General features: G+C 42.7%; 1 protein-coding gene across 1 annotated transcript in view; it reads left to right on the top strand.

The window, feature by feature from the left end:
- LOC125461413 (1-phosphatidylinositol 4,5-bisphosphate phosphodiesterase gamma-1-like) overlaps positions 1–25,177 on the top strand; it is a 172,360-nt gene that overhangs the window by 33,939 nt on the left and 113,244 nt on the right. Inside the window, exons 2-5 of the mRNA XM_048550162.2 lie at positions 12,113–12,277; positions 13,383–13,476; positions 21,386–21,433; positions 25,003–25,087. Of these exons, the coding sequence (XP_048406119.2) occupies positions 12,113–12,277; positions 13,383–13,476; positions 21,386–21,433; positions 25,003–25,087 (392 nt within the window). The remainder of the gene's footprint in view (positions 1–12,112; positions 12,278–13,382; positions 13,477–21,385; positions 21,434–25,002; positions 25,088–25,177) is intronic.

Raw genomic sequence — 25,177 nt, 5'->3', positions numbered from 1 at the left:
CCTCCAACATTTACTGTCCAGACTCACCTGAGTTTCACCAAGGAGCAGTCAGCAGTCACTGGGCCTGTAACTCTGGTAATAACCAGAAGAAGCAACAAACTGGAAAAATAAAAGTACTTTCAGGGTTGATCTTATTGTGACTAAAGCAGTATAATGGAAGTACTTTCTTCTAAGGTATTCTTTCAGAGGAGAATCACGACAGTTATTCACAAAACATTAGCAATCTTGCTACTGAGTGAGAGACACATGGGACCAAATTCCCTTGGTCATCCTTACTAATCATTCTCATTTTATCTCTGCTGTTGCTTCATGATGCTGGTGTCATAGAACATGGATTGTTTATTATGCCTGTGACTTGGGCGAAGCTGAGACGTGGGTGCTGTTTCTTGAATCAGAAAGTCCAAACTTTAGGAAGCTCCTGAACGATGTGCAGTTTGAACAGATTAATACATTGACAAGGGAAGGGCTGAAAGCTGTGGTGTCCACTTAAACATTCTACAAATTCCCTGGCCTGGTACTAATGCGTGTGGGAGAAAGAGGCACAGTTGGTATGCATCATAATGTTCTGATCTGCCATACTGTTATTCACCACATCTTAAATCTTAAATTTAAAATTCTGAAGATTCGTTGCTTCCTTTCCTGGTTTTCTTCTGCATAGGATTCAATTGTTAAAACTTCTGCATAGCCAGCGGTTACAATCTGGAACGTGTTAGCTGAAATTGCAGTGCCAGCAGATTCAACAGTAACTTTCAAAGGGAATTGGGTATTTACTTGAAACAAAAAAATTCAGAACTGAGAGATTTAGCAAAATTTTTGGTTGCAGCATATGCATTTTATACTTGCACGTAAATTCTGTTTCATCGATAACTTTCCTACTATCATAAGTTCAGAAGTTCGTTGGGAAGCTCATTCATGGTTACATAGTCCTCAGTACATTTGTGACTCCTCCTTCATGCAGCAAACCCAGGATATGGAATCTCCAGCATCTGCAGTTCCCATTATCTCTGATAACATTCAGACCTTTCCTGACTAGCAGCACATAACATTCACACGCCACAAGTGCCAGGCAGAGACCATCTCCAAAAAGTAGATAATCTATACAGTGCACTTACACCACAAGGACTGAAGCAGTTCAAGAAGACAGCTCACCACCTTCTGAAGTGCAACTAGGGATGGTCAATAACACTGAGCCTTTCTAAAAGTGCTCTTATTCCAAGCATTTTCTTTAACTTGTCGGTCCGTACAAAGCTACAAAGGATCCCTCTTCAGATACTCGCTCATGCATTCACTTGTGATATGAGACATGTGAAGACTGCGAAGGTGAATTCGTTACAGTTTCAATAATTGGCCTCCAGCTATGTTCAGTCTATTGTGTCTGTAATTTTTGACTGACTTTAGAATTAATTATCCTGCTGGGGTCTTGTGACTTTGAATGTTGAAAGACTATACGTGTAGTTACTTGTCAGCCGATGTAATATTTCTTAATCTCCTTAACTGCACGGTAATAGCAATTCTGTAACAGTGTGACGTTTGTAGACTTCACTGTGGTTCACTCTGTTTCACCAAACTCTCCTGGCCTAAGTGGCATCGGATAAGAAATCTGAACCAGAGCAGTAGCAACATCTTAAAACCTGTGCATCACTGAAGTTAAGAGAAGATTCTCAAATAACAGACCTGGATCTAGTAAAAAGTTTGGCATTCTGTTTATCTGATCACAAAGAACCCTGTCAGGTCAATTGCCATAAATCAAACAGTAATGACATTGACATAAGCAATAAATTAATTTCATAGAATATTTAATTTTGAGGGAGGACTCTCGGGCACCAAATTATAGGAAAGATGTGAATGCATTGGAGAGAATGCAGAAGCAGTTTACAAGAATGGTTCCAAGAATGAGAAACTTCCATTATGAGGATCTTTGAAGAAATTGGGATTGTCCTCCATGGAGAGAAGAAGATTGAGAGGAGTTTAATGGAGGTTTTTCAAAATTATGTATGGCCTGGACAGAGTAGGTAGGGAGAAACTGTTCTTGCATGTGATAGAAAAAAGAACAAGAGGGCATAGATTTAAACTGATGTGCAAATGAAACAAGAGTTTAAAAAAAAATCACTCTGAATAGATAGGGTTTGGAATACACTGCCTGAAAATATGGTGGAGGCAGGTTCAATTGAAGCATTCAGGAAATTAGAAATTGTGTGTTGGGTATGGGGAAAAGGCAGGGTACTGGCACTGGGTAATAGAACTAGTGCTGGTACAATGGGTTGATTGGCCTCCTTCTACACTGTAACAATTCTATGTTTGCATAGCACCTTTCTTTATTCGAAGCACTATTGCAAGCAAAGAAGTACTTGTGAAAGGCAGTCACCATTGTTACGTAGGATATAAGGAAGCCTATTCACATACAGCAAGCTCCCATACGTAGCTGTGGGCCCATGACCAGATAATTCATTTATTTGTCTTGGCCTTTGTCAAGGGGGTGGATAATGCATGGGAGGATGGGGAGAATTCACCTGATGGCTTTACAAATAATACTGCGGGTTCCTCATGTCTACATGAGAGGGCAGATGAGCTTTTGTTTAAAATTTCATTGAACATAGAACAGTACAGCACAGCAGAGGCCCTTCGGCCCACTATGTTGTGCCGACCCATTATCCTACTAAGATCAATCTACCCTGCATACCTTACATTTTATTATCCTCCATGTGCCTATCCGAGAGTCGCTTAAAAGTGTCTAAAGTATTGAGTCCACTATCACTGCTGGCAGCGCATTCCACACGCCCACCACTCCCTGTGTGAAGAACCTACCTCTGACATCTCCCCTATACCTTCCTCCAATCACCTTAATGTTATGCCCCCTTGTAATAGTCATTTCCACCCTGGGAAACAGTCTCTGACTATCCACTGTATCTATGTCTCTCCTCATGTTGTAAACCTCTAACAAATCACCTCTCATCCTTCTTTGCTCCAATGAAAAGTCAGCATCACTGAGTGCTGCTTTGTCTCAGCTTTTTACTGAGGTGTCAGCCTGGATATTGCGCTCAAGCCTGTGAAGGGGTCCTCGAGGCTCATAACCTTTTGAATTTGGGACACAAATGCTACACCCAGTGCTGTAGATCACGTTAGTTAGCCAAACCCATTTGCACTAAAGGAGCTGAATTTTTGTCCATGGTTTAAACCAAAGCAGAAGAGTAATGCTGTCATTTGTGGTTCCAAAGTTGTTTTTTTTTTAATTCATGTGCTGGCAACAACTTTGCTCATCTCTGGGTCTGACAGAGCAGAGAATTCTTTCCATTGGGAATTGACATGCTTGCACAGTGTGCACAGAACCTCACATATCAGTTAGAACTCTGTCTAAAGAGAGGACTTCCCTGCCAGAACTTTTGGAAATCCTCGTCTTTGACAAGCCTCGTATAATTTATTGGAGCTGCAAATGAGGCTGTTTTTGTGTACTGGTGGCCTACATTGATGTTGAAAACCCACGCAAAGCGACACTGACTGAGTGTGATGCCCCTCTGATAAATTGGGTCCAGATGCGAGCAGGGAACCTGAAGAGATCTGATCAACTGCCTGGCAGCCTTTAGATCAGAGCTTATTTTGTAAATTTGCCTGATAAGTATCTGTATTCAGTACATGTTAAGGGGCTGATGTAACACAGACAAGGGGACTCTCTGCTTGCTGCATTCCAAGACACAGCCTCAGTCATAGGAAGGGGCTTGAAATTTTCTTCATAAAAGATATTCCCTCCATTTCCCCTTCTATCAGTCACCCTATGGCTTACCACCCATAGCCCTGTATGTCCTACACACTGTAGATTCTCGGGGCTTGCAGATGCTCCGAGTATATCTCGGTGAAGCAGCATGAATCTATTTAGCCTGAATGTTCAGTGCTTGTTATTGGTGCAATTCGAGGAATTTCAAAGAGGGTCAAGAATGAGACAGCATTTTTTAAAAGTAATTGTAGAAATAAACAGATTTGATGGAAGTGAAAGCTTGTTCACACAGTGAGTAATTAGGATCTGGAATGTGCTATCTAGAAGTATGGTCAGTGCAGATTCAATCAAGGCATTCAAGAGGGCAGTAAATGATAATTTGAACAGAAACAAGGGCAGGGTTAAGAGGAAGAGGTGAGGGAATAGTGTTAAATTTACATGCTCGTTCAGAGGGCCAGCATTGACTTGATAGGCCAAATGGCTGCCTTCTGCACTCGAATGATTCTATAAGTTATACTCATCATCCCTTCTCCTTCAGTTATATATTGAAAGCACTGGCACCATTTATTACAATCGCCAACCTGCATACCATCTTGCCTTTCCACAGACAATCGCCTAGAAACAAGCAAATTACACCATTAGTTGTCACAAACTACCATTACAAATGGGTCATTTAAAATGTGCTGCCTCTTGTGCAGTTCAGCACTAACTAACCTTTTAAAACTATGTTTTCTTCTTTGTGACTATATCCAGTCAGCATCTCACTCTGCAACATAAATAGCTAAATGTTAGAACCACAAAACATAAATAGCAGAGGGCAGCCTGATCTCTCATTAAATCTTCTGATTAAAGCTGTCTGCAATCACTGCTGTCTCCTCATTTAAAAGAAGTCATGTATTTTAATAGCTCCTTTCACAACCACCAGATGTCCCAAAACTTACTAATGAAGGAATGGTTTGAAGTCAAGCTACCATTGTGTTGTAGGAAATAATGTAGCAAATCTGTGCACAGCAAGCTCCCAAAAACAGCAATGTGATATCACCAGACGACCTGATTTTGCGATAGGAGATAATAGGATTAATAAGAGACACATATTGACTAATAAACTGAGGATAGCTCTCCTGCCGTTCTTTGGGTGAGTGCCTGAACAGTTTTCGGAGCTTGACCTGAAAGTACAGTTGGGAGCTCAGTTTAACATCTTATCCAAATGAAATCTGCTCTGATGCCCTTAAGCACGAGAGCATCAGATCTGATTTCTTACATTTAAGATCTGGAGCGAGACTTGAACCAACAACCTTCTGGATCAAAGAGATGAAGGTGCTACTTAGTAAACCACAGCTGATACCTATTTCTGCCAGGAGTACAGAGTGCTAATGGGAGGGGAGGTGATGACCAAGTGGTTTTATTGCTGGACTGTTTCTAGTAGTGCCTCTACCTCTGAGCCAGGAGGACCAGTTTCAAGTCGAACCTAACGTCTGAACAGGTTGATTAGAAAGAATGCGGAGAGCTGTTGTAGTGCAGTGGAAGTGTCTCTACCTTTGGACTAGGAGGTCTGGATTCAAGTTGCACTTGCGCCAGGGGCATGTAGTAGCATCTGTGAACAGGTTGGTTAGGGAAGTATCTTGAGAGCTAATGGAGATCTAAACCTACTTTCTTTTTGTCTGCATTTGAGGTGAGCTGGGCTATCACTGCTGCAGGGTCTTGGCTCGCTCAGAGGAGTTTTGTGGTGGATTGGGTAGCATTCCTAACATTTGAGGAAGGGAGAAACTCCAGGGTCAAGTTACCTACTTCAGAGTCATGTCACAGCTGATTTGTATTAGCATAGCCAGCCCCTATACATGATGGGGTCTTTAAGACCTTTGGCAGATAATCCTATGCATTGCTTTCTTTCATCAGCCTTGCTGTTATTGAAGAACTGTTGGTCATTTGTTGGACAAAACCTTCTATCCTGTTTAGTGTGCAAGTCTGTTTTTAGGCAAATATATTCTTTGTATACATATGTTTGAACTGTGCTTCAGTGGTTTTGTGGCAGAGAATTCTGCTTTCTAACCATGATCTATGTGAACCTTTCTTTCACTTAAGGTTCCTTTTAATTCATTTCTGCGGTCATCTTGAGATTTGCGCCCTCTTGCAGTCTTGCTGTCGTGTCATGGATTGCTGGGCACCCGTTGCCTCTCAGGCCTTTTTCAGCTGTGTCCCAGCACATACCGCAGAGGCGAAGGCCTTGCGGGAGGAGGTTATGTTTCTGGGGAGAAATCTGGCAAATTTTCAGAGCTGCTGGCTTGTCAGCTGACCCCAGCAGTAGTGGAACAAAGCGGCCTCTGTTCTCCAAGTGCAGACATCTGCTGAGACCAGATCCCTGGCAGCCAGAGCTGTCAATGCAGAGCTTGCAGTGGATGTTAATTCATTCCTCTTGTGAATTAGGCATCCCCTTACAGCCAGGGTACCCCCTCCCCCCGCCCCAGCCAATACACGAGCCAGCTGAATGTTGGAGGATATCCCCACCCACAGCAGTCCAGCTAAAAGGGAGATGTCAGATTCAGCTCATGCTTTTCCTTGCAGATTCCAGCATCTGCAGCAATTTGCTTGTCATACTCCTTGCACAGCTCAAATTACGTGCTTCTCCGAGTTAAGAACAATTGCACCATGCAACTTGAACCATGCCAGACCTCCTTCATCATTTTGATCCAAACATTGTTTGCATGCACTGTTGCGTTTCGATCTCTGTCACAGCCCAATGAGTAGCACCCTTGCCTCTGAGTCAGAAAATTGTGACTTTAAATCCACATCCAGGATCTTGAGTTTATAATCTAGGCTGACACTTCTATGCAGTGCTGAGGGAGCACTTAGGGCAGCTGATGGCTCAGTGGCTAGCACTACAGCCTCATAGCGCCAGGGGCCCTGTTTCGATTCCAGCCTTGGGCGACTGTCCGTGTGGAGTTTGCACATTCTTACCCCTGTCTGCATGGGTTTCCTCCCACAATCCAAAGATGTGCAGGCTAGGTGGATTGGCCATGCTAAATTGCCCGTGGTGTTCAGGGATGTGTAAATTAGGGGGATGGGTCTGGGTGGCATGCTCCAAGAGTTGTTGTGGACTTGTTGGACCGAAGGGCCTGTTTCCACACTGTAGGGATCGTATGATACTGCATTGTCAGACAAGCCTTGTCTGTCAATTGACTTGACGTAATAGACTCAATGGCATATTTCAAAGGAAGAATAAGGAGCATTTCACCCTGGCATCCTAGCTAATCTTTATCCCTTAACCAACATCATTAAAAATAGATGACCTAGTCATGATGTCGTTGCTGTTTATGGGAAACTGCTGTTCACAAATTGGCTGCTACCTTTTCAGCGTTGCCGTAGCATTTCACTACTACTTCATTGACTGTAAAGTGCTTTGGAATACGCCACGGTCATGAAAGATGCTATATACATTTCTTTCAGATTATGCTCGTACATAAGAACATGGAATAGAAATTCAACCCGTTGAGCCTGTTTCCTGTTTCATTTAGATCATAAGCTGATTCATATTTTACCTTTCATCAACCTACCTTAGTTCTATAATCCTTAATACCTTGGTCTTGCAAAATATTACCAACCCATTTTTTTGGGTAAACTATTTATTGAACTTTAACTATATTGAACTGTTACTCCACTCCCAGGGCTGTACTAACTACCTTTTAATTTCTTGAGGCAACTATAGATTTTAAAACCCACATTGGGCACATTTCAGGAGTGTGAAGGATCACCCTCCAGTGGCTAATCTTGCTCGAGAAGCTCAATGCCATTCAGAGCAATGAAGCCCATTTAATTAGCCCCACCTCATCCACTACCTTCAGTATTCACTCCCAGCATATTGTAGCTGCACTGGGAATCATGTACAAAAATGCACAGCAACAACCTCAAGATTTCTTCAGCAATCTTCCAGACTCCTGTTTCTGTGCTATAGAGATAACTAGTGCACCAAGTTTGCCTGTAACCTCCAAACCATTTGAACTGGAAATAATTCGCCTTTCCTTCACTGTCATGGGGTCAAAATCTTGGAACATTCTCTAACAACTCTGTGGGCGTACATGCACCAGAAGGAACTTGCAGCTGCCTTCTTGACAGCATTTGGAATGGGCAATCCTTCAAATAAATGATTAAAAAGAAAATTTCACAACCTTACAGTTGATAAAGCCTAGCTGTGGTTGCCAGTGTCTTAAGGTGGTGATCCTTAAGGTCTGACTGATGCGATTTATCAGCTTATGATATTGATCTGAGCTCCCTGATGTAATGTTACAAAGTGCTAAGTTCAAACTTCTCGATAAGATCTTCCTGATAGTTGATATCTTTACACTTTGCGTTTGTTGATTATTCCACCAGTCCACTTCATTTAAAAAGGAAGGATAGTCTCATAGGGTTAATTTTTGGTCAGATTAATCTCCCACCTTAGTTTTGAAAATGATTATCTTTTAACTAAAAATTACCTTGTTTTTTAATGAATTTTCCTCATCTCAAAGGTTACCCTTCAAGAATTCCTTCAAATCTGACCTCTTACGTATCGCCTGTGTGTTATTTGTGTATTGGTTGAGTTTGCTTGTGAGTGGATGGTTGACATGAACTTGTGCTCCTTTCAATCTGGGTTCAATTCCCATCTCAGATGTGATGACCACCGAGTATGTTATTAATAAAAATAATTCGAAATAGGAACAGACTGAAATGGCAGGTGTTTGGTGAGGCGGCATACATTGTTCAAATGTATCATTGTAAATAAAATTTTAAGAAACATATAAAGATTAAGCTCTAGTTCAATCCTTCATGACGATCTGGAATACAACATTTACCTCCACCGCTGGTGGGTGCCTGTGTCTTCAGAATTTGGAATTCTCTGAATTTTTTTCCCTAAATCTCCAACCCTAGTTCCCTCCTCCCTTTACTCGGAATTCTTTCTCGTATCTGTTTGACCCAGTGTCAATTCTAGTCAGATGAGGTTCGTTGGGAATTTTTGCTACATTAGAAGTGCTATATCAGTGCAGGTTATTTTTACTTTGTAGTTGTCTTTGATTAGAGACAAAATCCTGAAACGACTTGGTAAGAGAAAGCAGGGAGGAGAGGGATGAGGGAAGCAGATGAGTTGCGCGTAATGCAGGACTGGATTTAAATGAAACTCAGTAATACAGGTTGAAAATTGATGGCTTCAACATAACTCCAGATGAGAGAGTTTATTCAATCCACCTTAACACCTCCATCCTCTTAACTAACCCATGGTAAAATCTGAATTGTCCTTCTTCACTGATCTTTTCCCCGATTTTACCAGCCATTCCAAAAAAGGACAAAGTTAGTGGGATTTGAAGACTCAGCCATCAACCTGAAAGACTGTGATTTTTGTCTTGCATGGCCTCAACAGCCCTACCCCTTAGCTGCATTGTCACTGACTTAACTCGATCGGTCACCGTGTTTGTTCAATCTCAATCAGGCACCTTCTGACGTAAAGAAAGAATGAATTTACCAAGAAGCAATAAATGACGTATGGGATTTTTTTTGCAAAGATGCCATGCAAGCTAACGTTATACAAGTGTTGGTATGTTAGGAGAATACATTGGGATAGAAATCAAATCTCGGGATGTTGAATGACATTTTTAACCCTGACCCTCACCCCGTCTCACCTTGGTTTTCCTTGTGTTTCTGGAGTTTTCCTAGAGGTGATTGGAACAGTGTGGAGCATGCTTTAAACCCAGTTTTCCACCTGAATGGAATGATTTCTATTTAAGGCAATGTTTTAACCAGTGATTCAGTGTTTAGCGTCTGAGCCAGGAAATTGTAGGCTTAGCTCCCACTCTAGAACAATTCTGATGGTGTGCCACGCAGTCAGAGACACCATCCACCTGGTACAATGTTAACCCTGTCTTTAATGGGCCGATAATATATTGTGGCACTATTTTAAAGAAGAGTGGAAATATTCTCCCCACTGTTTTAGCTATTGTATTTTCTATGAGACAGCATCACTTAATAAAAACAAGTTCAGTTACCACACTGTGGTTTATGGGATCTTGCTGTGCACAAACTGGCTGCTGAATTTGCTAATTACAGTAATGAAATGCCTAAGTGCTTCATTTTCTGCAGTACACTTTGGGAGATGTGAAAAGCGCCATGGAAATGGAATCCTTTCTTTCCTTTTTTTTACTGCATTTTATCTTCTTTCTTTCTGAGATACTGTAGCAACTTATATAAAGCCTTTAAAATAGTGAAATGTCCCAAGGCTCTTCATACGACCATTACAAAGAAAAATAACAAAAAGTCGCCTAAGTGATATTAGGTCAGCTGACTAAACGTTTTATGTTTTAAGAAGTGCCTTAAAGTCAGAAAACAAGGTGAAGGAAGTTCCAAAACTTGGCACTTGGGAGACTAGAGGCAGAATGACCAGTGGTGACAGAGGTGCTGAAGAGGGCAGGATCATAGGAGCACGGATATCTCGGGTTTATGGGCTGGCGATTACGAAGAATCGGAAGGTCACAGCAACAGCAGGATTTGGAAGCAAGTGTGAGGAGTTTAAAATGCAGATTTTGCGCTTGAGCAGAGTGTGATGCGTGTAAGAGCAAGTGTAGGTCAATGACACGGCATGGTGCAGGAGCTGCAAGTTAAGATGTGGGCGGTAAAGGTTTGGATGACCTCAAGTTTATGGAGGGTGAAATGTGAGAGAGCAGCCAAGTGTGGTTAAATCAAGTGAAGTCTGGAGGCAACAAATGCATTGATGAGGGTTTCAGCAACTGATTAACTAGGATAGGGATGAAAATGGCCATGGAGGTGGACATAGTTGGTCTGAGTAATGGCATGAATGTAGGGTTGAAAGTTCATCTCAGGATCAAATGTGGCACCAGGTTTACAAACAGATTGGCTTCATCTCAGACTGTTGCCAGGGAAATGGATAGAGTCAACAATTAGGGAATAGAGTTTGGCAGAAGGGATCAAACGTAATAACTGTTGGTTTTCCCAATGTTTAGTTGAAGAAAATTCAATGTTAGTTAAGTAGTCTGACCATGTAGCAACTGTAAGAGAGTCAAGAGAAGTGGGACAGCAGGGTTTCGACAGATAAATGTGAAAACTAGCACTGTACCTTCAGGTACTATTACAAAATGACAGCATGTAGGTGAGAAACAGGAGGGGGCGAAGGAAACACCAGTGGTAATGGTAGTGGGGTAGGAAGTGAAGTCACCACAAATGACTTTCTGGCTCCAATTAACGAAACAAAAAATGGAAGCAGGTGAGAGCCGTCCCATAAAGGTAGACTGCAATGTTGAGGCTTTGGAGAACGATGTGATCCTCATGGACAAGATGAGCTCTCAGGCTGCACGAGGAGAGATAAGAGCAAAAGTATAGAAAGGTGAGAATTCAGGACCAGGATAGGAGTGTATGTTGGTGGATGTTTAGCCAGCTGCGATAGTGCAATGAAGGGATGTGCCAGAGGCAACTCTTTAATGACAAAGCAGTCCTTGTATGTAGTGGACACAAGGATAGAAAGGAGATTTAAGAAGATAATTCACAATAGATTAAAAAAAACTGGATGTTATCTTTCCATTCTAGGATGATCCTAGCATAAAGAGCATTTTTTTTTTAATGAGAACAGGACCCAGTGATGTTTGAAGAGGCTTAGCCAGATCTGGGCAATGAATGGTTAAAACAGTTGCCCACCATATCCTATCACTAGAGGGTGCAACCATGGTGTCTAGTGGCAGTATTAAGGGAGAGGTTGGTTTTTCTTTATCATGTGCCTGTGGAGAGCCTTGAGAGATGAGGAATGCCTCAGTGGTTAGCACTGCTCCTTCACAGCACCAGGGACCCAGGTTCAATTGCAACCTCGAGTGACTATCTATGTGGAGTTTGCACATTTCTCCCCGTTTCTCCATGGGTTTCCACCAGATACTCTGGTTAGGTGGATTGGTTGTGCTAAATTACCTGTAGCATCTGGGGATGTGCAAGCTAGGTGGATTAGCCATAGTAAATAAGGGCTTACAGAGATAGGGTGCTGTTCAGAAAGTCAGTGTGGGCTGAATGGCCTTTTGTATTTACTGTATGGTTTCTATGATTTTTATTACATGAAAGGCACTACATCAATGCAAGCTGTTATTGTTACTGTACACTGTTTCTTCTTTCCCATCCTCCACATGTAGACTGCAATATTTCCTTATTAATATTGCCACTAGGCATTAACTCTGTTAAATTTTCAGCTTTACTATTGTATCCTCCCAGTGCCCTGCAAAAGTTGAACCAAATGAACAACTGTATCACTTCCTGAACCTAAGGCGCTCACAAACAGCTTGCTAACTGTGAATAGCATCTTTTGTGCATAAACCAGGAATGTGTGGATTTTTGAAAAGAACAAAGAGCACTCTTGATTTGATAAACCTTTTTCTTTTCTTCCAGTTGATATTCGGGAAATCAAAGAGATTCGTTCAGGAAGAAATTCCCGGGATTTTGAACGATACCAGGATGATGCCGCCAGGTCTGATATATCCCGGGCCGATTTAGCTCACTGTTTCGTCATTCTGTATGGAATGGAATTCCGGCTAAAAACTCTCAGCCTAGCAGGTAAATTTCTTACTACAGTTAGGTAGATCCCAGATTGGTCATTCTTCCAGTTCAAAGTAGCATTACAAGTAATAGTAAGGGGAGGCAATGGCCTAGTGATATTATCGCTGGACTGTTAATCCAGAGATTAGATACCATTCTGGGGACCTGGGTTCGAATCTCACTACAGCAGATGGTGGAATTTGAATTCAGTAAAAATATCTGGAATTAAGAATCAAAAAATGACTGGGAATCCATTGTCGATTGTCGTGAAAAACCCATCTGGTTCACTAATGTCCTTTAGGGAAGCAAACTGCCATCCTTACCTGGTCTGGCCTACATGCGACTCCAGACCCACAGCAATGTGGTTGACTCTGAACTGTCCTCTGGGCAATTAGGGATGGGCAATAAATGCTGCCTAGCCAGTGATGGCCATCTTCCCATTTAACAAATAAAAAGGAAAGTTTTGGTTCAGAACCGCCTACATTTTCATACATGCATTCTTCATTTTATGATGTACTTTTTTCATCCTCTTCATCTCATCTTGTGACCATCACACAGCAATCAGTACTTGGCCTGATTCCAATCTTTATCTGACACTCTCTGCATTTGCCAGTTGATGGCTAAGGCCCATAGAGGTGGCAGACATCACGAGAGAATTAGGTGAAGGGAATGTACTTGTAAACACATGTTCTCTCTTGACTAATTGCCTTGGGACAGCAGAGCCTGGGAATTTGCCATCAATACACACCAGCTTCCTGAGTACAGTTTAGTACAAAGTTAATGGCACTTTTGGAAGACTGATGCAATATTCTTACAGGCCAGAAAATGCTCCTGAATGGTTTAAACAGGAATCAACAACATGCCACTGTTTATTAGTGCAGGTTTAAACTGATATGGAAGGACAGTTCTGTTCCAGTCAGCTAGCCAAGAAATCTGGCAATTGCAGTGTCGATATGAATGAATGATTCGCTGACTTGTGTTCAATCAAATTGCATGATTGCATGCAGATGTCGGACTAATGGGACATTAGCCCCAGCATTAACTTTCAGACTTCTATGCTCAGCCAGTTTGAGAATAGTATTGTTCTCCTTCTCACGCTCTCCTCTTGTCACGCTCTTCACAGCTACTTCCGAAGAAGAGATGAACATGTGGATAACGGGGCTGAACTGGCTTTTGACAGACACGATGAAATCGCCAACACCACTTCAGATAGAGAGGTAAAAGAAAAGAGCTGTCCCCTTGGATTGATATCATTTTGATGGGTGTGTGTTTACAAGGGATGCCTAAAGTGTATCATTGTCTTTGTACCTGGTTCATGAAGATACTCAAAACCATTGTATATACACAGCAGCTGGATTGTTCCTTCTTGGTACCATAAGTATAGAATTTTAAAACACAGGAGGAGGCCATTCAGCCCATTGTGTCTGTGACAGCCCTCCAAAAGAGCTGCTCAGTTATTTCCACTCTCCTAGCCTTTCCCTTTAAATGTGCACATTTATCCGTTTCAACTCTGTATCCAATTTCCTTTTGACAGTTACTATTGAATTTGTTTCCTCTGTGCTTTCAGAGGGATGTATGTTCCAGAAAATCACTTTGTTCAGATGATTAAAAATGTTTAGAAACGGCTCCCAGACCCCATTTCAATCCTATAACAGTCAGTCACATGTGCCTGCTTCCTGGACTCTTTCAAGCCATTTTGCAGGAGGGGCTGAGATGATTTACTTTCTGAATCTACACTGACATTGCAACAATATGCATACCTTACAGATGGAATTAAGGATTAAGTGTTCACTGTTTTATTCAAAATCAATTCAAACAATCTGTAAATTCAATTTATTCTATACTTTCATTTTACGGCTCTATTACTGTCACTACATAATGTTGAAAACGCAGAATTTTTTGTCATAAAATCATCCTCAAATTATAACGAACAGATTGAAATTTAGCTACCAATCACACAATAACAGGATCACTATTTTGCAGTGAGTACTGTAATTCACATTCCATTTCTTTGGTATGGAAATCTTGGATTGTTATATGTGTTCTTCCAAATTGCTTTTCTAATAATGGGACATAATGCAGAGACAAGTATAAGAAATAGGTGCAGGAATAAGTAATGGGGGCTGTTGAACCTGCCTGGCCACACAGTCTGATCTTTGACCACCTTAGTAGGATAAAGGCAGCAGGTTGCATGGGAGTTCCACTCTGCAAGCCACACACCATCCTGACTCAGAACTACAACACTATTCCTTCACCATCACTGCATCAGAATCCTGGTACTCCCTTTCCAGCAGCATTGTTCTTGAATAAAACGGAGTAGCATGCAGGGGTGGCACGATAGCTCAATGGTTAGCACTGCTGCCTCACAGCACCAGGGAACCAGGTTCAATTCCAGCCTTGGGCGACTATCTGTGTGGCGGTTGCACATTTTCCCCGTGTCTGTGCCATTTTCCTCTGGGTGCTCCAGTTTCGTCCCACAGTCCAAAGATGTGAAGTTTAGGTGGATTGGCTGTGCTAAATTGCTAGTAGTTTCCGGGGATGTGCAGGCTAGGCAGATTAGCCATGGGAAATGCAGGGTTACAGGGATGGGCCTGGGTGGGAGCTTTTTGGAGTGTTGGTGCAGATGGGCTGAATGGCCTGCTTCCACACAGGGATTCAGTGATTTCAGAGATCAGTTAGGAGTCAAGCATATTGTTGTGGGTTTGCAGTTGCACGTAGACCAACTGGATAATGACAGCAAATGCTCCTTCCCTGAAGGACATTTGTGAACCAGATGGGTTTTGAAAGGCACAGCAACATTCGTATTATCCCCGTAGCTAATCCTAGCTTATTTAATTCATTGAATCTAAGTTCCTTAGCTACTGTGATGAGATTTAATCTTGTCTCTGGATCTTACCCTAGTCCTGGATTACAAGTCCAATAATGTAATTATTATACCATCATGCCCTTTGGTATCAAAGCCGTTAATATCATTTCCCAACAAAAAACACTATGAATCATAGTTCTGATCATTTTCACTTCACTTTCCAGCTGCAGTCACTGGAAGACAACTTGATGCTAGAAATCTTGCAGATTTTTAACCATTCCCAGCCCACAGGTTTTTAACGCTAGCTTTAACACTCTCTGAAGCAACTCTAGTTGAGGCCAACATGGCTGAGGGATCAAAGATGGGACCCAATTTAACATTGAAAACTGTGTTCTTTCGCTCCTCTTTCAGGTGAAGGATTCTGAAGTTTCTGATGAAGCTTTCTGTTTCTACCCAACTGGACTGTTCTAATTATTCTAAGCACTTCAATCTTCAATCCTCAAAGAGATCCAAGCCAAGCTTATGCACCCTGTTTCACCATCCAAGTGAGATTCAAGTAATACAGCAGTAGAATACAGCAGATGCTGGAAATCTGAAACAAAAATAGTCAGTGCTGGAGGAATTCATTAGGTCTGGCAGCATCAGTGGGGAGAGAAACTGAGTTAAAGTTTTGATTCCTAATATGATTCTTCTTAAGAACTTTCTTTCAACTAATATGGCGATATTTTGCTTATAGTTTGGTTTCCATTATCAGAACATTATTTCCTCAATTGGGGTTTTATCATGTAAATATTTGCTGCCACCACAATATTGGAATCATTAGCAGAGTATTTGTAAGGGTTGGTTTGTACAAGTTTGGGCACATTTCCCAGGCTTTGAAGTAATGGCTCACTAATCTGCACAAGCTTGTGTTCACTTCCTGGGAGATCTGCAGCTGCCAGTATAAACTTATGCAGATTTCCTGTCGTACCATCAATGCTAACTTGAACCACTCACACAACGAGACAGAAGGAAACCGAGTTACTTTGCACGAGAAACATTTGTGTGATTTTTGTTGGTATCTTGTAAAGATTGCAAGAGAGAATGTTTGCAAAGGTGACATCTTAATTTTGTTACAACATGACAACTGGTAATCACCTATGGTAATCAACAAAGCATTGGTTAAAAATGTATGGGAGATGAATTACAATTTGTGAATTTCATTCCAGCTCCTGGCAGATGTTAAATCACAAGTGAATGTTCTGTTTGTGAAAGGGAGGTGGTTTAAAGTAGGACTGGAGGCAATCTATGCACACTTTAATATGCAGTCATTTTATTATTGAAAACATTCACCTCTCACTCAACAACCATGTTTCAGTCTAGTTCTATTTGTAGGGCCTCAAATAGATCCCCAGTTACTGCCCATCACCTGCATATCATCCAATTAATTTAACAGTGAGAACGAATGACACTAAACTTGACTGTACCTCACCATAGTGCCACAGCTGGTGCAGAAAGTGGGAACAAGATATCTGTCCACTAGCACTCTTAATACTTGTGATTCTCAAAACGGCTAAATGAGGGTCTGGAGAAAAGGCAGAGGACCAATTTACTCCATGATAGAACAAAAGCAGAAAGTGCTGGAGAAACTCAACAAATCTGGAAACTTCTTTGGTTTTATTTTCTTTGTTTGTATTTTATTGTTTTACCCCTCCATAAAATAAGAGAGGATATTGATGGGTGTAATGATTGTAACCAGATTAGCCAGGTCATAGAATATAAACTCCCTCATTGGGGCTGTTAACCTGGCTGACAGATACAAACAGAAGTGTCAGGAGAATCTGAGATACCAAAGTATGGAGCTAGATGAACACAGCAGGTCAAGCAGCATCAGAGGACCAGGAAAGCTGCTGTTTCTGGCCTAGACCCTTCTTCAGAAACGTCAGCTTTCCTGTTCCTCTGATGCTGCTTGTTCTGCTGTGTTCATCCAGCTCTACACCTTGTTATCTGAGATTCTCCAGCATCCGCAGTCCCTACTATCTCTGACAGGAGTTCTGTTCAATCTGCGAGCTGTCTCTGAGGAAGCTGGATCAGTGTCGTGAACTTTCCACGTGTAAATAAAGACTGACTCAGTGATGGGATACCAGACTTTATGGAGTTATTCCAACAGGAAGGACAAATAATTGAGCAGTTTGGCCCCAGGGAGATACTTTTTCCCCCGTTCCAAAAAGTCCCAGACAAAGAAGCTTGTCAATGATCTTCTCAGCCCCCTCAAAAAAAACCTCAATAACTGTTCGATTGAGGCTCCTTAAGGATTTCAGCTCATCACCTCTCGATTACGAGCCATCTCAGAAGACCAGGGAAGCGAAGTTTAGCGGCCTACCTGCTGGGTTGGGTGAGGCCTCCACTTGAAGTGTGGGCAGTCGGGGCTAACAATGGGGCCATGGCAGTGGCTACTGAGAGCTGGTTCCCCACCACCAATTCCAACCCCTCCCTAGCCACCCCCCAACCCCCTAACCCTAACCCACCCCCCAACCCTGACCTTAGCATCCTCCCCTCCCTGTGAGACTGTCCTCACGAGATGAGTCAGGTGTGCTTCCTCCTTGGCCCCAAGTGATGCTGTCCAAGTCTCTGAGGCTCCTGGCCTCTTGTTGGCTGCCACCCCAATCTGGGTGGCTGTTCAGTGGCAAAGCTCCTGATTGGACGAGCAGTTCATGAGATGTCATTGAAATACCCTGCTGGGGCTTGCGGCCTTCTGGTTGGCAGGCAGGATTGGGGGAGGGGCAGAGAGAGATCATCGCCCGTGAACTTACCTGTCCCCACACTTGGTGTACAGAACACTTAAATCCCAACCTGAGCAGATCTGCTGTGACTCTGCTGCTATCGCAAGTCTCCTGGATGGGTGAGATCAGTGAGAATCAAGTAAACTTTGTCAATCAAAGGTCTTGGCAATGCTGCTTTAATAGTGAATTGTCTACTGAGACCTGGGCAAGCGCACAAGTTAAAGACTTGCATTTTTATAGTGCTTTCCTAACGTGCCACCCATTTCTGTGCTGCAAATTCAATGTTCTTTTGGAATATAATAAGGAACGTGCTTTTCTTTGTAGCGTGACAACATCCAGATGCAAGTGTAATCTCTTTGTTCAAGCTGTGTAGTTTGATCTTGAGAGACAACACAAAATACAACTTTACCACACATGTAAGTTGTCTGGCTTGACATGGACAATGCAGTCCCTAATGAAACTGACAGATTTTCCTCCTTAACCCTTGCAGTTTTTTTTTGTCTAAATGATCTGACTTTCTTTGCAGTCTTGGCTGGATCTGACTGCCTAGTTTTGTTTTTTTACCTCTTGCTATGCAAATCCAGAGAGAGAATATCTGCCAGGCCCTGACTGCAGGCTGGCACCAGCAACTCTCCCATTACAGTGGGTCCAAGCTGTTTTTTCCATTTTCCAGCACAGAGTCTCACATTGACCGTTCTGCTCAGCCCTTGAGGAGGAAGCAACAGCTAAACTATCTTATTAAGACCTTGCTTACTGTTGTCTCCAGAAAATTAATGCTTGGTGCTAGCAGACTCAAAAGCAAAGGATAGGCAATCTTATATAAGTTTGTCTTGTGTCAACTTTTATCCTTGCTCTTCTAAGTGGATGGATGACTCTATTAATCTGATTAAAAGAAGGGAAATGTGATCTGGTTGGAGGGCCTTTGCTTGGGTCACTTGAATTTACAGTCAGTCCATACTTCAATTTTCTAAAGATGATAGATAATTAAGATTTCAATGAACCTCTCTCGCCTTGTTTCCCCAAGGACTGTGGATAATGATCAGTTTGTGAGGGAGATAGTAAGGGCCAACAAGAACAGATGGACAAGTGAGTGGAATAGATAGACTCACAGCAGATAAAGTTAAACAGGTAGAAAAGTATAAGCTGATGTATTTCCCTAGGGAGAATGAAAAAAGAGAATGCAAGAGGAATGGTACAATTCTAAATGGGAATGGGATCCAAGAAGCCAGGAATACTCGGCACAAATCTTTGAGGGTGGTAAATAAGGTTAGCAAGTAATAAAGCAAGTGGGAGCCTAGGCTTTGTGAACAGCCATGAATGATGGAAATCTTGGTCCTTGCACAGCTTCAAGGCCCCGAGGCCAGAACTAAATGGGCCCTGATCCTGCACTTTGAATCATAGAGTTATACAGCATGGAAAAAGAACCGTGCCGATCAGATACCCGAAATTAACCTCGTCCTATTTGTCAACATTTGGCCCATATCCTTCTAAACCCTTTTTATTCATGTACCCATCCAGATGCCTTTTAAAAGTTGTAATTGTACCAGCCTCCACCACTTCCTCTGGCAGCTCATTCCTTGCACTCTGCACACCCTAAGTGGAAAAAGTTGCCCTTTAGGTCCCTTTTGTATCTTTTCCACCTCTCATTTTAAATTTAAGCCCTCCCAGTTTTGGACTCCCGTACCCTGGGAAAAAGAGCTTGGCTATCGACCCTATCCGTGTCTCTCGTGATTTTTATAAACTTCTATAAGTTCTGCCTCCGATGCTCCTGGGAATATAGCCCCAGCTTATTCAGCCTGTCAGGACGGAGACCTTCCAAGTTATATTTCCAGGGTCAGCCTCCTGGTTGTCTCTGCAAATGGCTCATTTCCTCATGAAAGGTACTGGGTGTCCTCTCAATGCTGACTTGAGCTTTGGGGCACCAGTTACCACTCTCCACCGCAGGAGAGATGTCTCCTATGGGCTCAGGTCAGGGAACAGGACAGCAGGGTCACATGATGGACTCAGCCTGGTCCGTAAATCACAACAGACACTTTGAAGGGATCCGATCAATAGGCCACTCGAAGCAGAGGGAAGCCCTTTCAGCCAATGTCCATTGTCTTTTTGAACAATGGCCCCTTCTTCGTGGGTAATGAGACCTAGGCTTGGAAACCCCTTCAGAATGCTGTAGAAAGAGCTGCTCCATGGAGCTGGTAACCTCTGTGCATGATGGGGCTAATCTGTCAAGGCCCCTTGGTGCTGTCATATTGCTCTTGACTGGGTCTTTATGGAGGGTGCCTGTCCATTTCCATGGAGCAGGTAGGCAATCTGCTTTCCAGGCATCTCTTGGGAAATTTCCCCAGCAGCTATGGCAATCTTACCCCCCATCTATATTGCCCCAGCTTCTCAGCCAATGCCCTCTGACCCTCCAAACTTGCTATGGTGGGGCAAAGTAACACCCCACCACCACACAGGCCCCAGCTAAAGTTATAGAGTCCAGTTCTGGCTTCACACTTTAGAATGGATATGAAGGCCTTTGAGAGGCACAGATTTACTGGAGTTGTTCCAGAGGTAAGGGATTGCAGTAGTAATAGACTGAAGAAACTGGTGCTGTCCTTCATAGATTTGGAAATGGTGAAGAGATTTAGTTAAAGAATTTAAAGCTATGAAGTATTTAGATCAGAATTGTTCCCAACAGTTGAAGGCTCAGATGGCGCAGTAAAGAAAAATCATTTTACACACCATGTGGTTAGAATTTGGACCACTTCATCTAACAGATTGTTGGAGACAAAAGCAGTAGTATCCTTTTAAGGAGAATCAGACAAACATATGAAATTTATCGGATTTCAGAAAGGAGTTGAAGAGTAGAACTAAATGGGTTGCCTACCGGTCGAGTTGACTCACAGTCTTTGGGCTATTGTATTGCTCTGTGATTCTGTATAAGTCACACTAATGACCAAGATAACAAGGAGTAGAGCTGGATGAACACAGCAGGCTGAAATGATTTCTTCTGAAGAAGGGTCCAGACCCGAAACGTCAGCTTTCCTTCTCCTCTGATGCTGCTTGGCCTGCTGTGTTCATCCAGCTCTACTCCTTGTTATCTCCGATTCTCCAGCATCAGCAGTTCTCACTATCTCTGATACTAATGACCAATATCTCTGCTATTCGTGTCGAATGTGCTTTTTTTTTGTCTTAGTAGGACTCTTCCGTTTTGTAGTTCTTAAACTGGAGCAGCAAGATTCAGAAGATGTTGTCCATTCTGCATTTGACAATATTATACAAGTGTAAATTCTGAGTTGCAGAATATAACATTCAATTGATTGGACGGAATAAATGATTAACAAAACAAAGGAGCAATCTGGGGCCAATCTAAAAGTCATCACCTACAGACTTCATTCGTTTTACGTTGCACTGCACAATTCACAGTTTACAGAAATGTGGGTGTGCCTGCACTGAGCCGTTTGCAACCTTTTGGAGAAATTTATTTGCATTTTGGAGAAAACTCTGTTGCTCAGAGCAGGAACAGTAAGTTATGAAGAAGCCCCCAGCTGATTGAATTCTGTCTTTTTTTTATTGTAGGTGGCTGAGGAAGCATTTCTACAATGTAGACCGAAATCGGGAGGACCGGTAAATCCCAGCTAGTGGTTTCCTTTTGGAATGCAGAATTTATGTCGGAATTGGAGTGTCAGGGATAGGGCTGGGAGATTTCTTTTCCTTCTTCCTCTGCCCCTCCCTCCCCTCGCAACTTGCTCATCCTCACAGTTTAAACTGAATACTCCTTAATGATGCTTCTGGGCTTATAGATTTGCAATTGAAGAGCCATCTCTCACTCCAGTCATGAGTGTGCATTCTCCAAAACAACTTGAGATTCAAACATATTTGAACAACACAGATTGGGAAAGGTGGAGAATGGTTCTTAAACCTTAAACCAGTTAAAGCTTTACATCTTGCGCTCATTGGGGTGAAGAAAACTGATTTTAGAAAGGAAGCAACAATCTATAGAATACAATGGCTTGCACGGCCTCTTATTCATACTATATAAATTGTTGTTATCTTTGTAAAGTTGGTTTCCTTTTGTTTCAGTTCTGATGAGTACAAGACAAAACTTCAATCTTGTGCCTCTTCTTAGAACTATCTTTGCGTGTGTGTGTGTGTGTGTGTGTGTGCGCGTGTGCGCGTGCGTGCGCGTGCGTGTGCGTGCGCGTGCGTGTGCGTGCGCGTGCGTGTGTGTGCGCGCGTGCGTGTGTGTGCGCGTGCGTGTGTGTGCGTGCGTGTGCTTGCTTGTCTTTTGTCTTTGACAGATGTGTGTGTCGACAAGCATGTGTCTGTGTTTGTGGATCTGTCTGTCAGTCTGCCTATGTTTCTGTATGTTTGTGCGTGTCTGAATAAATGTGTGCGTTTGAAGGCGCATGTGTGTCTAGATTTAAGTGTGTTTGTATGTTTTATAGGTGCGCCTGTATGAGTGTTTGCCTGTCCTTTCGGGCTGTTTTGTGTCAGTGATTTATGGATCTTCCTCTATAGTTTAATGCTCTCTATCACATTGTGGTACAATGTCTGATGGTTGCCACAATTGGTGACCCCAAAGACTGTCATAAAAGCAGGCAGGAACGTGTGATAAATTATGTGATCCCCTTTCACTGAAGTGCGGGTAGTTCACAAATCAGTAAGGCAATGCTGATTATTGCATGAGTTATTTATCAGAATCTGGCAACTTCCCAGTTTACAATAATTTGTCAGTCCTGCTCTTGACAGATTGTTTGCCAGTTGGAGGTTTGGATTTGTATCATAGAATCTCTATAGTGTGGAAGCAGGCTTTTCAGCCCAACAAGCCCATACCGACTCTCGGAGCATCCCACCTAACCCACACACCCCTGAACACTACGGGCAATTTAGCATGGCCAATCCACCTAGCCTGCACATGCTTGGACTGTGGGCGGAAACCCACGCAGACACGTCGAGAATGTGCAAACTCCGCACAGACAGTCACTCGGGGGTGGAATTGAACCCGGGCCCCTGGCGCTGTGAGGCAGCAGTGCTAACCGCTAACCCCGTCTACCCTAGTCTAGATTAGTGGGACAGCTAGTAGTAAATTCTGTCATGTCAACAGAAAGTGCTGGAACCACAGGAAGCCAGGCAGCAATTGTGGGGAGAAAAGCAAGTGTTAGTATTTCAGGTAAATCATCAGATAAATCGTGTGGTGACCACTCTGTATAGATAGTTAGGAGGATAAAGAATACAATTCAAAATAAATCCTGCAAAAAATATCTTGTATTTTCTTTCTTCTGAAAAAAACCTTTGTCAGACTTAGCGGGCCTGTTCCTACACTGTATGTTCTGAGCTGCACAACAGTTTGGGGAGTGAACATACGGTATTGAATTAGAATTGTGTTTTATTCTCACATGTACTCAAGTACAAGAGAAGAGTGGAAAGTGAGCTGTATACATCAGTAGGGACTCAAAAGCGGCTTGTGCTCTGTTAGCCGAACCTGACCATGATGGTGATGGGTGTTACAGTTTACTCAAGAAAGTCTGAGTTGCTGTGGTATCATGCACCTTTACACATATACTATAACAAGGGGCTTTGGACAGTGACAGTGGAGAGACCAGCTTTCTTTCCATCACCAGGCTTTCAAGGAATCTTTTGCCAATCTGTACGTAGGAGGGATTTACAGGTTGATGTTCTTGGCTGCATTATGCACACAGCTTTCGCAGCATCAAGCCAAAGAATGGGATCTGAACCTACTGCTTCTGGCTCTAAGGCAGGGACAATAGCCACTGTGTCACACAATCTTCATTTTACTGTGAAATTGGTATTGTAATAGGCTTCCACATCACTTAGGGGTGAGGATGGAACGATCCGTGTCATCAGGCCCGATCACCGCCAAACTGGAAAATGTTGTTGTAGAACTACCTGGCGCGGTGGCTTAGTGGTTAGCACTGCTGCCTCAAAGCACTAGGGACCCGGGCTTGATTCCATCCTTGAGCCATTGCCTGTATGAAGTTTCCACATTCTGCCTGTGTCTGCATGGGTTTCCTCTGGGTGCTCTGGTTTCCTCTCCCAATCCAAAGATATGCAGGTTAGGAGGATTGGCCATGTTCAATTGTCCATAGTGTCCAGGATGTGTAGGTTGGGTGGATTAGCCACAGTAACTGCAGGGTTACAAGGAGAGGGTAAGGATGTCTATTTGGGTGGGATGCATGTTGGGAGAGAGGGTGTGGTTTTGACAGGCCGGATGGCCTGCTTCTGTACTGTAAGGATTCTATGAGCAATATTTACCCAACTTTAATAGCCCTTTGATATCTGAAGATACTTGCATGGTATCCTCACAGACAATGGAAACTGTGGCGTGTATTATCTATTTGTTTGTGATTTCTACCTATGTGCCTGTGTATCTTCAATGTGTGTAGCTTTGCAAATATTGCATTCTAGGCTGTGCTGGACAATGAGTGTTGAGTTTTCCCTCAATAACTGTACAAAAGATGTGGAATTCTGCTAAAGAAGTGGAGTTCCGCAACAAAACAAGATGATGACTGCACCATGCGGAGCAGACATGTAAAATGGCTATTTAACACAGAATGTCCTTATGAAACATAAGTACCCCACCCAAAAGTTACAAAAGAGCTTGATATTAGGAATGAAAAATAAAAGATGGCCACATTCGAAATTTGTACAAAAGCAAAGTGCTTCTAACTCCTCTGTTTGGTTCCATAACTGAGATCACAGAATTCCCAGGCAATGTCACCAGCTGACAGCAGCCTCTGAGTGAACTTTGCTTTCGCTGTTCTCTCCATTTCTCTCCAGGGAAGTGATTCACTCATCCAGCCAACCTGACTGAGATGTAGTTCTCAGCGGGTTAGGATGTGTGAACAGCGTGGACACCACTTCAGTGTGCAAGTTATCATGGAATCACAGGATTATTATAAAGCAAAAAGAGGCTGTTCAGCCCGTCCTGCCTGCACTGGCTCTATTGTCCAGCCTGGCTGGTATACCTGATGCCAATTTCCTGCCTTTCCCGTGCACACTATTCATATCCAAAGAAAAGGTCCAGTGCACTCTCGAATACCTCACTTAGCTGGGCCTCATCACCAGGTTATTGCTTCAGGGATTGGACAAGTGGTAACACCTCAGTTACCAACCATATTGCATGTTACAAGTCAAAATGTCTCAAGGATAACAGTATATTTCCCCTCTTCTAGGATCACTGTGAAGGATCTGAAGAACATGTTGGCTCAAGTCAACTACCGAGTGCCCAACATGAGATTTCTGCGGGAAAAAATTACGGTAATTTACTTCTTTCTGCACACACTTCATTTGTCAAAGAAATTTTATTTAAGCTGATTATCTTATTTTAAATTCTTGCTTTTAACATAA

This window comes from Stegostoma tigrinum, chromosome 19 (genome assembly GCF_030684315.1).
Source record: "Stegostoma tigrinum isolate sSteTig4 chromosome 19, sSteTig4.hap1, whole genome shotgun sequence".
In the NCBI taxonomy this organism is placed as follows: Eukaryota; Metazoa; Chordata; class Chondrichthyes; order Orectolobiformes; family Stegostomatidae; genus Stegostoma; species Stegostoma tigrinum.
The sequence above is the reverse complement of the archived record's forward strand: the minus strand, read 5'-3'. Positions and strand labels throughout refer to the sequence as shown.